The following is a 17,892-nucleotide window of genomic DNA, read 5'->3' on the forward strand; positions in this document are numbered from 1 at the left end:
GCTCCTAAAAATAATTTATTATTTCTTTTGAAGAAAAATAAAGGAAGTAGTTTTTATTAGAAAATAATTAATTTGGAATATTTTGTTCTTTCAAAATTGGCATTGTAGCAATAATGGCGTCATATGGTATGTTTATGTTGTTTATATTTTTATAATTATTTGTTTACGATTAAAGATATTTATTTAAAATTCTTAACTATCGAGCTAATAGTTTAAGTTCTGTTACCATGAAGTCTTTCAAGTTACAAGTTTAAACTTTTCGCTTGTTGAATATTATTATAAAGCTACAGAATAACAAAAGAAACTTAACTTTAAATAAGGTTTATTGAATATTCTTTTTTAAATAAAGATGTATAACATGATGTAATTTGTATTTAAACAAACTCTTTACTTCTCTACTAACTAATTATTGATCACGCATGTTTTAATTGTAAACAATATTAAGTTTTAGAGGACCAATCATTTCCACGCAGTTAATATTTGAGGTTCATGATTGGGATATGTACAGGTTTATTGATTAGTGTCACTATCCCTAACATTTTAATTTTATTATAGCGATGATTTTTTCCAGAATTTTATTCTAGTTACATTTAAAATTGTTTCAACTCTTGATTTATCCCTTACTTTATTGGCATAATATTTATTGCAATGTGGATTACTGTTGGATCTATCATAGCTATTTCAACCTACTCCAAAACAGGTTATTCAACTTAAAATAGTTGCAATTTATGTTAGCTGTGTTTCAATAAGAACTTTTTTTTCAGTATTTTATATAAGTGTATTTTTTAAAAATAGAAAAACATGTAGATGTTTGCCCAGAAGTGGTTACGTCGAGTTATACCTTTAGAGTTGGTCCCTTTTTGTGATGTATTTTTTAGTTTCTCACGAGTCGCTGCCCCGAAGTTTCCAAGACTTGGCGATTATGTTGCCACAGATCAGGAGATTCGAAAATCTCTCCAATACTAAGAGTTTTACTTTACTAACAAGAGATAGTTTGAATAATATGTTTGAATTTTTTGAATTTTATTTCTGATTTGTGAAAAATCCTTCTTTAATTTGTGTTAACTTACTGATGGTATTTGGCCTGTGAAATCTGATTATTGTTTTAGGTATCCCCATGAAAATGTTGAAATTCAGAAATACCTTTTGAGGAGATTTCAGCTCGAAGAATTTGTCACTGTAATTGATCACTGTCACTGTAATCAAGTCTTTTTCTGATTCTGCGGAGATTTCCATTCAGGATTCTCTGCTAAAATTGTTACCAAAAATCCCATATTACTATTTTTTCTCCGATGTTATTACAACACGCGAGTTTTAAACTACACAGTTAAATAACCACTTTTTGAATCGCTTTGTTTTTGCTGATTTCATCGTAAACCCAAGCTATTTTCAATAATTATTTTGGCGGTGTTTGTGGTGCATCTCCACAAGGTTTTAAATATTCAGATATTTATTTGAGCATGCGAATCTCAAATCACACATTTAAATAATTACTTATTGATGCGTTTTATTCATGCAGATTTCATCGAAAATGTAAGTAATTTTTTGTGTGCAGTTATTGCGATATTTTTCCACATGATTTGGTTAATCTTGTTATTATAACTATGATTTTATTAAGACACATACATTTTTAATCGCTTTTTTAAATTTATTTTTTATGCAATTTATTTATGTATATTTCATCACAAATATAAGTTATTTTTTTTCGTTTTTTTCGGCAGTTAGGACCATACACTTCTACGTGATATTTGGAATCCCAACATTTTATTACAATGTTATTGCACTATGAAAAATTCAAAAAGTTGAGGAAAACGGGAATTTTCAAAACACGTACTGTTTGTAATTTTGGTTTAAATTTTTTGTAGCTCAGGTTATGTTTTTAGGAAAAACTGAGCAAGAAAACGTTTTCTATTTAAAATTCATAAAACCTCTAATAATTCAAGAAAAATAAATATCTGAAGTACATTACAAATAAATATTGAATCTTATTTTGTACTATAATAAATTTGTTTTAATTTTTGGTTTTTGTTTTAGCTCTTTAAATTTGATTTAATTGAAATGTTCAATTCAAATTTATATTACTCATTAAAATATGCATGTATTTTTCACATTTTCATTTCGTAAACATGGCACTTTTTTTTAAAATTTATATTTATTTTTTCCATTATATATATATATATATATATATATATATATATATATATATATATATATATATATAAATCAATTATTGATAAAAAGAGAAAAATTATAATTAAAAGTATCAGCTTTTTCATTTTTGAATGAATTCTAATAGTTAAATAATTCTAAGTTCACTGATAAAACAATTAAATGCTTTGAACACATTAGTTCATGCAAACGTTATCATATTTACTGCCAACATGACTAAATATGTGTGCAACCCTTCTTTTGTCAACCTTCTGTGCAAGTGGCCTTTCACTCTAAAATGTTGTGCCCCCCTACAGCTAAATCAGTGAGTTTGAAAACTGGTGATCTATCATGGATTTGGGAAGATTTTTGCGTCCTGACTTGCAGCATGATAATCACCAAGTCTTGGCAACTTCTATGCAGCAGCCAGCAAGTGTAACTCTTATACACTCTTGGACAAACCTCTATGCATTTTTTTTTTTAAAAATTGCTCATTGCAAAAATTGTATGATCACAATAATATTCTAGTAGATGACCTGTTATTAGATTTGTTCATTCATCTAATGTTTATTTCAATTTCAGATTAAAAATTTATAGTTGCTACAATGTCCTTCACTGCCGTTCATTTGGTGAAGAGAGGTTTTCTGTCTCAACACACTAAAAAATGTAAGTTAATTATATTATTTAACATATTTTTTAAAAGTTGTGCTAATTTTATTAGTGTGATAAAATAAGGTACTTATCAGTTACATGAACTATGTATTCGCGATTACTTGTTTTGAGTTGTTGCCGAGACGAACATTGGTCCCTTCAATTGATAAGTTCCAGACTTTGATAAGATTTCAAATATCTCACAATATTTTTCCTATTTTAACTAATTTATAATTTTAATTGGTCAATATTTTGGTTAGATCCTTTAGGATTTATCAACACTTACGATATCTAATTCAGTAATTATCCTTATACTCATTATATTTTCTTTTACGATGTTGTTATTGATTATGATTGCAGTATTATCATATTCGATAATCATAATGATTTAAAACGATAGTGATGGTTGTGTATTTAATGAGTATTATTATCACTAAAGTTAACGAAATTCTTTTATTTGATATGTGCATTATTAGTGGTCTGCATAAACCAGAATTAAGCTTTGCATAAACCAGAATTTCTTTAATTTAGCTTTTATTATTTTTATAACCGTTAAATACCTATTTATAATGCAAATACAACTGTTAAATTCTAACATGCATAATAATTCTGTTCAAGAACTGACAAATTCTGGGTGCTGTGTTAATCGAACAACTGTAAATATCTTCTTCACGACTAACTGTTTCAAATTGTTATTATTAAAATTTTTTTATTGAAAGAGAAATGTGAATAAACATCCTTTGTGCTCTCGATTTGTTAAAATTTCATTGTAAATTCTCTTATATTGTTACAAATTTTCAGTTTATGAAAGCTTTGTATTTTTTAGTATCATAATTATAACTGGGCCATGTAAGAAATTTTATATTATGTTATATCGTCTGTTAGGCATCGCAATATAGCAATGTATCGCGATTTAACATATGCTCGAGAATTATCTATCTGAAATCTTTAAATCAATGAATAACAAATAAAAGGAATGAATCTATTACAAAAGAAAGTGTTAGTTCTAAAAAATGCTTCGATAACATCAATAGCATTGCATAATTTTTTCAATTAAAATAATAAATATGAATTGACTTAAGATCGATATCTTAAAGTGAAAACAAGTACAAGCTTTTTTTTAAAAATTATTTTTAAAATTAAAAATGGTTTATGATTTATTGGTTTAAAAATAATAAAATACTGTAACAAATTATTTTACTTACTTACATTGAAAATTAAGAGGGGAAAAAAAGTAAAAGCAAATAAAAGAAATGTTTTCTTTAGTAAAACCGTTAAAATTATTTGTTGAAAAACATTGTTAGATCTTCTTTTATTTATTAATTTAAAGTAATAAAGTTGTATTGACTAATAGTCAAATTCTATAATAAGTGTAAGTTATTTATTTTTAATTTCTTCTTTGAAAATAAAATGGATCAAAGATTTATTGGTTTAAAAAGCATATGGACAATCTAACAAATTATCAAATGAACATGTATTGATAGTATTTTAAGAAAAATTTAAAAAAAGTACTATAAGTACTGTTGTTAAATTACTAAAAAGTGTCAAAACATTGCTCGACTTTTTATTTAATTAAAAAAATTAATTCGTTTGAACTAATAGCCAATTTTTTTATAAAATTTAACACAAACTTTGCTTTAATCTTTTTATAATTAAAAACAACTGATGATTTATTGGTATGAAAATAATCAAATTCTATCAAACTATTATACTTATGTGCATTAAATAAATTTAAAAAATAAACTAAGTTTTTATAACTAAGTATAAATTACTTAAATACATAATGCCCCTATTAAATTGGATCCCTTAAAATTAAAAACAATAATTAAAAATATCAATGAAGAATCTTTTTTTATTCCTATTTTCTTTTAATTAATAGATTGAGTTAAGAATGAAAATTTAAGATAACAGTGATCGCAAAGTAACAGTAGGTCTACTAAAAATAATTGTCATAATAAAATGATGAACTGTTACAAGAAAAGTTAGTCTCGACGAAATAAAATGCACTGCGATCACAAAATAATATAAGTCCTGCTGAAAATAATCTTAAAAGAACGTAAAATCCCAAAGACAAAAGTATCGCATAAGTAAGCTATGCATTGCGTTCTATATTTCAATGCTGATCTTTGCATGAAACCGGGAGTTCTCATTCAATTTGCTCTTCATCAGTCATCATCACGAAACTCACATTGTCTTCGTAGCTAGACGCAATCAACATCTTCGCAACTAGACAAGTTATAGCCAGCGTTAGAGTAGGCAAGGATCTTTGCATGTTAAATCGTTATATCGTTAAACTGCAAGTGTTGTCTTATACCGGCTGCTTAAATCACATTTCTGATGCATCTCTTAAAATGAAAGTCACTATATAAGCCTGCTGATATAGATTAAAATTTAAAAGCAATTTTTTTCAGGCATAATAAAATTTCTTGGAGATGCAAAAAGCAGACCTAATCTATGCAAAGGGTTTTATCCTGTAACCTTTACCAGAGCTTTGTGCAGTTCTTCAAATTCTGGTGGGAAAGATAATGATTCAAGTGTAAAAAATAGAGATGGCAAAAAGTCTTCATCTAAAGGTAGTGATGGTGGTAATGGACGTGATGGCCTGCTTCGATGCCCGAAGTGTGGTACAGTTTGCACTACTGTAGAAACTTTTGTTAGTATGTATTATTTTCCTGAGTTTTATTTTAATAAATAAATTGCTGTAAATATATATATCCTCATGAAATATCTTGAAGTGTTTGTAAATATCTTTTATATACATTCTAACTCGTCCATTCAAAGCCCTGATTCATCATGATGTGTCTTTGCAAAAATTTTTATTTAATGGTTGGTTTAATGTTAAAAAAAAAAACCCATTAGCTACTACAGGGTGCATAGGTAGTGTTTTTAAAAAGCGCTTATTTTTGATTTATGTTTATTAAAAGCCCTTAAAGGTGCTTTTTTTATTCGGGGTTGGTAAAAAGTGCTTAGCTTTCTATCTTTTAAGAAAAGATTTTTCCTTTGCCGTGTCGATTGTTGTTCTAAACTTAAAACAATGTGTGATTTTTACAATTTTCTCTGCAATATTTATCAGAAAATAGTTATTTTATCATGATTATGTAAAGTTTTTGAATTTTATTCATTTTATGTTTATAAATTAAGAACTTTAAATGATAGAAAAAAATAATTTTTATAACTGCATGGATCCTAATTATGATTTTCTTTGTTGGAAAGTGATAAAATTTTTTTTTTTTGAGTGTTGAAAAAGTACTTTAAAGGTGCTTATTTTTTGTTGAAAAATCTGGCTACGCACCCTGTACTATATATAGCAATGATCAAGATTAGGAAATTTCACTGGTGGCCAGTAGAACTCAATTTTAAGTGGCCACTTTTTTTTTCGAAGCCAAAAAATGTAACAATTAGCAACAAATTAGTTTTTAAATTACTCTTAAAATCTAAAAATTTTCATTTTAAATAATTTTTTTTACACTAACTAATTAATGACATTAACATTTATTGTATTATGAAGTGTTAATTATGAGAACTGGAAATTATTTCATTTTAAAAAGGAATGTTTTTTGATAATTTAAAGTTATTATTCACAGTTTTATACACAATTTCCCTTGCGTATAACTTATTAACTAAGAAAGAGCATAAAAAAGATGCCCACAGTATCACAGCATTAGCAACGTCTAGGTTTTTTAATTAAGCTTTTAATTGCCAATAACTGAGATAGGGACAGTGGCGGCCGGGTGGCAAATGATAATATTTTCAGTGACCAGTGTTTTTTTTATTTAGTTGCCACAAGGCAAGTGATGACCGTTAATCTTGATATTTAACACATAGCCATACTTTTATAATCATACCTCAGTTTTAGTTGAATTTTTTAAGAAATCATAAAAAATTATTTTATTGAAGTTACCAGAAAAAAGTTTAAAGTGTAAAGTTTTCTGAAAATTTTTTTTCTTCCGGAAAGTTGTCAGCAACTAGATTCTGTTATTGTATTATATTTAATTGTTCAAATTTTTATATTCTTATAATACTCACTTTAAGTTTCTTCTTTGGTTCTTCCAATTTTTTCCAGTGTCCTAGAAGAAATAGGTTTCTTCCGGCCAATCCTGCAGACTCTGTAGTATTTTTTCAGTATTAAATTGCTTTATTACTTTGTATATATTTATGTGATTCAACTATGTTTTAATAAACCATTTGACTGAGTTACAAAATACCATATTCAAAATTTTGTTTAGTTTGAACTTGTTTTTTATTTTTAGCCTCCAGCCGGTTTGTAAAATGTGAAAATTGCAGCCACTTTTTTATTATTCTATCTGAAGTTGATGCTAAGAAAACTCTAAAAGAGGGTCGCCATCAGATTCTTGGAGACCGAACAAGTTCTCGTAAACATGCACCACCTCCCCCTAAAAAGGTTGAAACTTTTTTTTATACATTTATGAGTATTGGTTAATTTTTTTAAAACTTTTATATGTATGTGGTAGTACTGTTGACAATTATATAAATATGATCAGAAATTCAAGCAGAGAAATGGAGTTTTAATGTGTTAGAACAGCACACTTGAAATATGTTAATATTTTTTAGAACAAAGGTCCCAAACTTAAGATTTTTACTGCAAAATATAAAGATTCCATCTTAATACATAAAAATCTGATCAGAAGACACTTAGATCAATTTGTAATATTTTTATTTTGGGCTTTGCTTATTTTAAAATACACTAAATAAATATTTTAAAATACACATTCATGAAATTAGTTTTTTTTCCAGAATTTTATTTGTTTTTATAGAGAAGAATCATTTTCATACAATTACATAATCATCATTATTGATTCATAATTTTTCATGCATAATTTCTAATGCTTATTTTTTATTTCTAGTCATGATTCATTATTTTTAACATGAGAAGGTTAACTATTTTATCTTATTCTTTTTCCTTTAGGGTACTTTTCCGTAAGGAGCAGTTACAAATCTAATATTACAGTACATCTAACTTGAATACCCTGTAGTACACATTACAACCATTATTTAAAGATAAAATTACTTGTCTCAATAGTTGGGTGAATTTTTTACAGACTTCGGAAATGGAGTAGTTTGGGATATTATTTATTTGATGATACTATATAAAAAAAAGTGATTTTTCGTTTTGAGTTTTAATATATATTGCCTAAAATGCATGATAATATTATGTATGAGAAAAAGGGGGAGTATATTTTATTCCTTGACTCTGTGTAAAGTCGTACTTTTTTAATTGTTACGTGAAAAATTACTTCTATTACAAATATATGTATGATGTATGCCATATGTACATGAAATTTAATGATTATTTAATAGGAAAAAATATTTATTGTGTTGTATTAAACTAGTTTTGCTTGCTTTTATTACCACCCTCTGGTAGGAAAATCAACAAAGCAAGTCAAAATCCAACATATCTTTTTTCTATAATATGTGTGGGATCTTCTTGAACAGTTTATTGCAGTATTTTAATGTTTCTTATATGTATAATTGATATAATGAATTTACATATCAAATCTGATATCATCAGTTATCCTTGAATTAAATTTATAAAATACATTATAAATTTAAATATTTTTAATACTCCCTTGTGCACAGCTCTCACTACTTGCATCTTTAAAAGTGTGTTTGGACAATATTTTTTTGGAATTCTGTGCCCTATTGTTGAAAGTTTTTCAATGGATAAAGTTGTGATTATATTGTAAGCTTAACCAAATTTCTGATAACTTCTTTCTTTTTTTTTATTTTTATTACATTTCATATAATTTGATTAATATATATATATATATATATATATAACTGAAATTTATAAGCTATTTATATAACAGTTCGACCGAACATGTATTTTTATAAATAAAGTCTAAAATTGTACTTCATTTAAGTTTTTTTTTTAAATATTTCTATAATTTTACATTCATTAATTTAATATAATTTCATTAACTGGTTTTTAATAATAAAAAAAAGGACAGAGAGACAGTAGAACATTAGCTGATGCGTGTTCTATTTTGTTGAGACTTACAAAAGAAAATTTTCTTCAACCATATTCTAATATTATAGAAAAAAGAATGGTGCAGACTTAGGAACCTTTCCATTTTTTTGCATATCTCATTCAACATATCCAAAATACCTTGAAGGATTAAAAACTCTACAAGTAGAATCTACTCGTGAATAGGCAATGCAAAACTATCCTTGGTGTTTGCCGATTTTAATTGCATCTGAAGCTCAGTAATTATCATCTTAACTGTCCTATTAAACATATACATTCAAAATTAGTTATTGGTAAAGATTAAAAGTAGCTATGTTGCCTAATGTTGCTTGGTAGTTTTGATCATAACTAGTAAGAGATTATTTATTTTATAACAGTTTGTCATAATGCTGATGAATGATCATTTTTTTAAAGTAAATAACTGAACTAAAAAATATGATAAAAACTTTCTTGGTTTTTAAATTTAAATCAAAAGATTCAATATAGTACTAAACAGTTATTACTCCACCTGCGTTATGGTATTATACAAATACAATTGCTTAATATACAAGTAAATTAAAAAATCCTGTTTATAATACTGAAATAATTTTAAGAACTTTTAATTATATTATGAGGTATACTATTAATTGTATTCTGTGTCTAAAATAACATACTTAAAATGTTGGGTTTTTGACTGTTTAATCCAGTTGAAGCATGGTTGAAGCACGTGTTACATCAAGAAACTGGTTTTTGTTGTCAAAAACCTAACCCTGATAATGAAATGTTTTAATAAAAATGAATGTTTTAATATTTAAATGTATTTTCACATATTTTTACACTTTTCCGAAATTTGTATAATTCTTTATGAATATTTTATAGATTTTTGAATACATTGAGAAGCATGTGGTAGGACAACAATATGCCAAGAAAGTTCTTGCTGTTGCTGTGTACAATCACTACAAGAGAATTTTCAATAATGTGCCACATTCCAATAGACAAGAAACTATAGTTGAAACTCAGCCTAGAGGTAAACACATAAAACTGCTTTCATCCAGGTTTACAAAACTCAGTATGGTTAATTCAGTATAGCCGTAAAGGAATCAAATTAGCAATAATTTATCAACTATTGCCATATTATATTAAAAACAATTAGCCTTAAATAGAACTCACTATCAATTTTTAGGATCCTTGATTGCAAATATAATGTTGACTTATAATAAGTAAGAGTTTTTAATGTAAAATTTAATTCTAGTATGCACATATATTGCAATTTTATAACTGTTGTCGAGCAGCTGACCCAATTTAGGGTTTACAACTACCAATGTTCAACTCTGTAGTCTTATAATTTTGAACCCAATCCAGAAGACAAGGGAACTCCTGGATCAAGTATTGGGAGAAATAAGCCCTTGTGGAAGACTTTTTGATGGAGCTGACCCGCAATTAGGTTACAGGGAGAGGAAAACCTCGTACAGTTAGCCTGACGGCAAGGGGTCTCTAACCCATGATCCGTCTACCACTGAGGATATTTTACGTCAGCACTGTGGTCAATGTGAGTCGGGTGTGGAATTCGAATCAACTATCACTGGGATTCGAACCCGGTTCACCTCATTGGAAGGTGAGTGCTCCATCCCCTAAGCCACTACATTTCTAGTATACATATAATCAAGGTTGATAATTTTGAATGGTGAAGACGAAAAGGTTAAAGATAAAAATAGTTTCTGGCAAAAATGTGGAATCAGGGCCTGCAGTAAGCATTGGTCACCCCGCCAAATGTGATAGAATCGTGAATTTGGTGAAATTCATCCGGTATTTTATATTAATTATTCAGCCATTGTTGGTCCTATATTGGGTGTATATAGTCTTATATTAGCCCTATATAGGACCAATATTAAAAAATCTTGACATCCCATTGCTGGCCCCTCTGTGCATGTTCATATTGGACTCATATTGAGTCAATTTTGAGCCCAACTGTGTCTAAGATAAAATTGTTGCTAGGGTTTTTTTTCCTCTAAGAAGATAAAACAATGTATGCATTTTTCATCCTCTCCTCATTCATTGCTCATTTACTCCTCCCCAACTTTAAAATGACTCTTGATTTGAATTTATATTTTATAAAATAACAACAAATTTATTTTTGTTTTCGACGGAAAAAAAAAAATCAATTAAAAAAAATTGTTAAGATTTGCCTTTAGGTAATACTTTTGATATTTGCCTAATTTACTGGTTAATAATTTGAAGTCTTTTGCACAGGCCTTGTGGAATGAATGGATGATGAAATAAAATTATTAGCAGCTTTTAAAGAGATTATAAGAATCTGAAAAATTAGAAAAAATAATTGACTTTTTGTGATTTTTAAGATTTTTCGTGTTTTTCTTTAAAGAATTTTAAATAAAAAAGATAGACTAAGTGAAAATATTAAGAAACTATTTTTTGATGATTAAAAAAGGCTGGGCTAGTACAAATTTCGAGAGTTGTTTTTTATTAAAATTTTTCTGCAATTTATAAAAAACTGGAAAAATAATTGACTTTGAGAAAGTAAAACAGATAGAGCATTAAAAAAGTAAAGGAGCTGCTTTTGGTCAGAATTGTTCAAGGAATAACCATGGGATCTGTAAGAAAGTGAAAAAATTATTTGATAATAATGCATTGACACATATATGCAAACCGTGCTTGGATACTTTTTCAGATAGTTTATTAAAAAAAAATTTTTATTTTGAAAAAAAAATGTGCTTATGTGAAAAAAAATAGCATCTCTAGGAGCAGATAGATATTCCTAGAAGAGATATTTTTTGAAAAAAATAAATAATTTATACACTAGAATATGAATTTTATTAAAAAATTTATGGAAATGTTAGAAAAATGTGTAATGTTTTTGCTGTTTTTTTTTTTTAAATTTAATTTTCAAGGAATATTGTGAGTTAGCAGCTACTTTAAATTGTGTGTGCAGATAGTTTACTATTATTTTTATTTTATTTTACTTTGTAAGTGATTATAAAAGCTAAATCCTCAAGTGATTATAAAAGCTAATTCCTCAATTATGTTCTTAATTGAAAAAATGCAAGTTCTAATAGTTAAAAAATCATATTACTACATATTAAACTCAATGTAAATCATTATAAAGTTGCTTAGTTTTGAATTGTGATTTCTAATAAGATAGGTTTGAATTATAAAAAAGAATACAGGGCTCATAGTTGTTCAGATTGTCTCTATTTTCTTTATTGAAAAGTATTTCACCCTAATTTGTCCTAATTTTTAGCTTTTTTTCCCGATATTCCCAATTTGTGTGTGTTCAGATCATCCTTTTTTTTTTTTTTTTTTTTTAAACAGTGAACTCTTTGATATCTTGAAAACCTTGTTATGTCAAAAAAAATATTTTTCCCCTTGGCATTATATATCCACCGAATGTTAATTTGAATGACTATGTTGAAGAGTTTCTTCTCAAAACCTTGTTCTGTCAAATTTTTTTTCAAAATAGAAATTGAATTTTCTCGTAAAAATTACAAAGTAAGTTTATTGTAAACCGATTTTTTTTCTAGGTAATTCATAATTATTTTTGTCTTACGTTTAAAAATAAAATTACCATTGTTGTATTTACACTTATAGTCAACTATCATTACATACATATTTAATAATAGCTATTCTTATGTTTCAAGACTCCACATTTTAGAGTAATATATTAGAATATATTTTCTACTTTTTAGAACATATTTAGTTCTGAAAGTTATCTCAAAAACTAGCTATCTCCAATTTTTTTTAGAATCCCTTCAATTTAGAGATATCAAGAGTATACTATAAATGTGGATTTAAAAATAATACATGTAAAGATTCAAAAGTTTTGTATATTAATTTATAATGCTTTTAAGAATCACATATCACTAGTTAACTGTACAAAGTTCGACAGTTCAAACTTATGAACTGTCCACCAATCTTAGGCATGAATCAAGTATATAACTTTACGTACAGCATTAGTAGTTTCAAACTTTTTAGGAATACTGTCATTTTATGAGAAAGCGACTCAATTAATAATTTGGATCATCAATTGATAATAATGGATCAGGCATATTACCCTAACTTTCTGGACTCATTGTTTCAAATTTTTTAGGAATTCAATTATTGTATGAAAAAGAAACTCAAATCATAAAATAAATTATCAGAATTTTATGGTGATGAATACAGTTGTCATGTGCTTATTTGTTATTTTCAGTAAATGCAGTAGCAAATCCTGTAGGTTGGAGTTTTTTTGTTGATTCTTATCAATAATATAGTATTCATATCCTAAATTTTTAAATTGAGAATTGAAACCACTTTTGTTGAAAAACAGTAAGTGGCATATTCACTGTGTTTTTGTTTTAAGATTATTGAAAGTCTGCTTTAAAATTATTTGATTATGGAAATATTGAACTATGTTGAAATTTCACTTAAATATTGCTGTGAGGTAGGGGTGCACAACCTGCGGCCCACGGGCCAAATGCGGCCCTTCGACTACTGAGGTGCGGCCCTCGAGAGCTTCTAAACACAATAAATTTTTTTTTAAAAATGGCAATTTTTAATCGCACTTTTTAGTCTTCACGTTTTGACACAATCAATTTTAACAGATTCTTTAGTAAATGTACGTTTAACGTGCTTTCTTTAAGCCAACTTCTTTAGCCAACTTTCTTCTATAGCCAACTTTCTAACGTGCTTCTAAGCTAACTTTCTTTAAGCCAAGTGATTTTTTGTTGATTAAGTGAATATAAATAATTTTTTTAAACAGTTATTTTCGCTTTTCTACGGGATTTCGAAAATCCCAAATTTTTATTAAAACGCGAGTTTCAGATCGCAAATTTAAATAACCACTTTTTGTGCACTTTATTTGAGACGATTTCATCTTAAATCTAAGTGATTTTTTTATCTTTTTTGCAATTTTTTCTTTTTTTTCAACAATTTTTTTCGGCAGTTATTGCTATGCGTTCCCACGTATTATAAAAAATTCCAATTATTCTATTACGACCTGCAAATTTTAAATCATGCATTGGAAATGCTTTATTCGTGCTGAGTTCAGCATAAATATATTTTTTCCCAATATTTCTATACTTTTCCACATAATATTGATGATCCCGTTATTTAACTATGATGTTATTATGACACGTGATTGTTAATCACGCAGTTAAATAATCCCTTTTTGATACGGTACAGTTTTATAGTAAATCCTAGTTATATTTTCTTTGTTTTTATATTTCCGCAACGAATATGATTTGGTCAAATGTGGTAATGAATTGTGATTTGATCAAAAACCAAATGTTCGGCAAAAAAAGGAAGAAGAAAAAATTGACTGAACGCCGTACACTTGGGGCCAAATAGCGAAATCTTTTAGTAGCATAGCAACACTGAAACTAAAATTTCAATGCTCAGAATAATATTTCCTGGAGAAACGTATTCATAAATTGACTCTAAAAAATAAGGCCAATCAAGAACGTTTTTGAAAATGTCGAAAAGCGAAACAGAGAACATAGAAATCAATCTTAATTTTTGAAAAAATATTTTAAAGCTGAACATCTCAGTTTTTCAATTACCAGAAAAAGCCACGAAAAAAGAATTAAGTCAACAGAAATGCTATTAAAAATTACTGAGTTATAATGAAAACGTCTAAAAAAAGTTTTTTTTTATTTAAAAAAAAAATAAAAAGATAGAAAAAACGTTATTTTTTTAAATGAAAATCTTATGCTGAAAATCTCAATTTAAATTTTTCTCATTGCCATAATTTTAGAAGAAAAAATATTGCTATAAAATAAATTTTATTAATAACTTTATTTTTAAAAAAAATGCTGAGTCATAATAAAAATGCCTAAAAAGAGAAAAACAGAAAAAACAAATATTTCTTAGTTCCTGAAACAAAACTTTAGTACTGAAAAGCACACTTGTCTATGTTACTGGTTATTTATATTACAGTACAGGGAAAGAGTGATAATAAATTAATAGTATGAGACGTTCTGTTAAAATGCTGGGTTATAATAAAAACAGCAAAAAATGGAAGAAAATCCTTCTCAATTCTCAAAATATCGAAAAAATGACAAAATTGACTTGTCTGATTACAATTTAAAAAAAAGAACGTAATAACTATAAAAATTCAAAAATAAAAAAAACTTGGAGAAATACATTTTTAAAAAATATTTGACTGATCATTCAATCAACTGAATTTTTCACAAAAGGGCCAAATACTCGTTACACCCCTCCCTAATTTAAATGCAATGTTATTGCAACTTGAGAAATTCATAAAATGGCGGAAAACGTGAATTTTTAAACTACTCACTGTTTGTAGTTTAGATTTCAATTTTTTGTTGCTTAAGTGATCTTTTTCGATAAAAAAAAGGAAAATGTTTACGATATAAGAAAATATAATAATTAATAAAATAAAATAATAAAGTACATTACAAACTTATTGAATTTTATTTTGAACTATCACAGTTTTGTTTTTATTTTAGGCTTTTGTTTAAAACCTATCAATTTTCTTCAATTAAAATGTTTAATTTGAATTTATATTACTTAATTATGACTAAACTTTTTCCTACTTTCTTTCTGTGGGCATTGCAGTTTTTTTGTAATTTATTAGAATTTAATTCTAAAATGAATTTTCGTATTGCATGATATGGTAAAAAAAAAGATTTCTTTTCTTCAATGTTTATTTATTTTGATAAATCTATTGTTCATATGATAAAAATTGCAAGTTTTTTTTTTGTGAAAAAAAAGTATAAGTTTTTTTTTATTTTTGAATGAATTCTAATAATGGAGCACTATTTAGTTATTGATATTACTAAGTTTATTGATAAACAAAATGGAACGCTAATGTATAAATAAACATTACTACATTTGTCATTAACATGTCTAAATACATGTGCGGTCCTTCGTTAGCCAACCTGCTGTGCAAGTGGCCCTTCACTCAAAAAGGTTGTGCACCCCTACGTGTGAGGGATTATTAAGTAATTGATACTGCTTTTTTTAATGCACTAGTACTATAAAAAATTTCTATATATTTATCACAAACTATTTTGAGTTGTTCAGGAATCAAAATTTTATTAGCAACACTAAGTGAAAACTTTCTATTTTAAACAAAATCATTCTAAAATTAAAAATAGCATATATTATTATTCCTTTACTATAAAATTTGTCATTAATAATACTTTAGTAGAGCAAACTGTAGTGTTTTTTAGTTTGTCATTTACCCTTTTTATTATGCTGTCTGGTATATGTATGCTATTCTAAAAAATTCCTAGCTCTTTTTTAAAAATATTCTAATTTTTTCTTTGGCCCACTAAAAGAATGTGAACAAAAGGTGCACAGCGCTTTTAAAATGGTGCTTCAAGGTGCTTATTTTCATAAGGATGTATTATATTTATTATTTCTGAAATCCAGTATTTATTTTTCTTTAAAATTGAATTTGATATTTATATGTTTTGTTTTCTTCTGCAATAAAAATAATATTTCTTAAGAGAGATATTGTACTGTTTGAGTTAAATTGTTCTTTTTTTTAAAGTTTTTTGCATTGCATGCAGTCATCTACCAAGTTCTCAAGTTTTGTAAAGTTAAGTGAGGCACTTTCATTGATTATTTAAAAAAATCTCCAAAATTGTGTACACTTTCAGATTTTTCTAGATTTTCTTACTTATTTTTCTAGACATTTATATGGCTTCAGAAATGAATACGTATCCTACAACTCAACCCTGGCGTATGAGTAGGAGAATGGTTAGTTCTAGAGATGAAAACAGAAGAGCTGAAAATATAGGGGGTGAATAATTTGTTCTTAATTAAGTAATTAGAAAAAAATTGTTTGGATAAATTTCAAACATCTAATTAATAAGGGTTGCCCAAAAGAAAAGTGGACAGGTGGCAAAATAGTTGTAAAATATACAGCAGCAATAGCAATTCTATTCCAGTTTATGTAGAGAGTTGTGAGGAGTACATCATATAATAATTACATGTAACTTGGAGTAAAAATACTAGCCAATTTTTAAGAGCTAGTATGTGCATTATTTTTAAAGGGGTGTATATTCGTTGGATTAGTAAACCCATGTATATAACTTAACTGATTTATAACTTCATATGAGAGCATTTGAAGTTAATGTAAATTCATACTAAATCCTGATGCATCCAGAAAGAAAAAGGCATTGTAGTGCTGTCTTTACCAGTAGAATTTATTTTCAGTGTTCCTTTACTCCGATAGAAAGAATCTTTAGTTGTAATTCCTGAAATATCTCTTAATTTTTTCATAGACTGCAACAATGGATTCACTGGAGATAGTGCAAATTGGCTCGGCAAATCCAGTGTTGATGCCTGCTCTTCACAAATCATTTGTGTTAGACAGTATCCATGTTTATCTTAAAACACTCACCAGTTTATAATAATTGCGCACACTATGCTAAACTTTTGCACTTCGAAAATGTTGTGGCTCATTTTGTTCTGGATACATCCATCTTTTGCTCAACTTCATTTTTACTTTAAATGCTCTCACATCAATTGGTAAATTAGTAACGTAAAATCTGCGATGCATTCCTCCAAACTTTATTTATATCTCTGAATTATGGTATTGCTATCGCTAGATTTTTATTGCACATGTTCACTTTTCATTTGGGCAACCCTTATGCTTAGTATAAAAAAATATTTAATAAAAACTGGAATAAGTCCGTCATTGGTTTATATATTAGTTTTTTCAGTCTCTTTTGTTTTACTTTGGGATCTTTCTTTCATTCTTGAATATAACAGTCATTTAATTAAGATCTATTGTTATTTAATGATCACATTTCCTATATGTTCACTTTTATTCAGTTTATATCTTAATCTATTTTGATTACTTTCTTTTTAAAAATGCATGGTACAAAATTTTAGATTTATTGAAGATTTGTATGTATGGAGATGATACATTAAAGGCACTTAAATAAAATTCTTTTGTTTCTTCCCTTCTCTTGTTTAAGCAACTCTTAAACAATTTTCTTGAATTTGAATTGAATTTCCAATTTTTACCCATCATCTTCTTAATTTTTCTCCTTTTTTTTGAAAAGTAATTATTATTATTACTATTTTTTTTTAGTTAGAAAAATTTCATATGAAAATAAAAAGTATGCTTAACATGTTATTAGCAGGATATCTGCGTACCT

General features: G+C 27.0%; 1 protein-coding gene across 5 annotated transcripts in view; it reads left to right on the forward strand.

Moving 5' to 3' along the window:
- The first annotated feature begins 5 nt into the window (after positions 1–5).
- Positions 6–17,892, forward strand: part of ClpX (Caseinolytic protease chaperone subunit) — a 35,536-nt gene continuing 17,649 nt past the window's right edge. The window contains exons 1-6 of one of the 5 annotated variants that reach the window (XM_016073050.4): positions 6–126; positions 2,731–2,814; positions 5,211–5,456; positions 7,050–7,201; positions 9,644–9,791; positions 16,416–16,526. In XM_016073050.4, the coding sequence (XP_015928536.2) occupies positions 2,754–2,814; positions 5,211–5,456; positions 7,050–7,201; positions 9,644–9,791; positions 16,416–16,526 (718 nt within the window). In that variant the 5' untranslated portion in view covers positions 6–126; positions 2,731–2,753. Of the gene's footprint in view, positions 701–2,730; positions 2,815–5,210; positions 5,457–7,049; positions 7,202–9,643; positions 9,792–16,415; positions 16,527–17,892 lie in introns of all 5 variants that reach the window. The other 4 variants (XM_016073058.5, XM_071183108.2, XM_016073075.4 and 1 more) reach the window with 4 other exon arrangements.

This window comes from Parasteatoda tepidariorum, chromosome 7, assembly GCF_982258835.1.
Source record: "Parasteatoda tepidariorum strain Cologne lab strain chromosome 7, Ptep-v5.0, whole genome shotgun sequence".
Taxonomy (NCBI): Eukaryota; Metazoa; Arthropoda; class Arachnida; order Araneae; family Theridiidae; genus Parasteatoda; species Parasteatoda tepidariorum.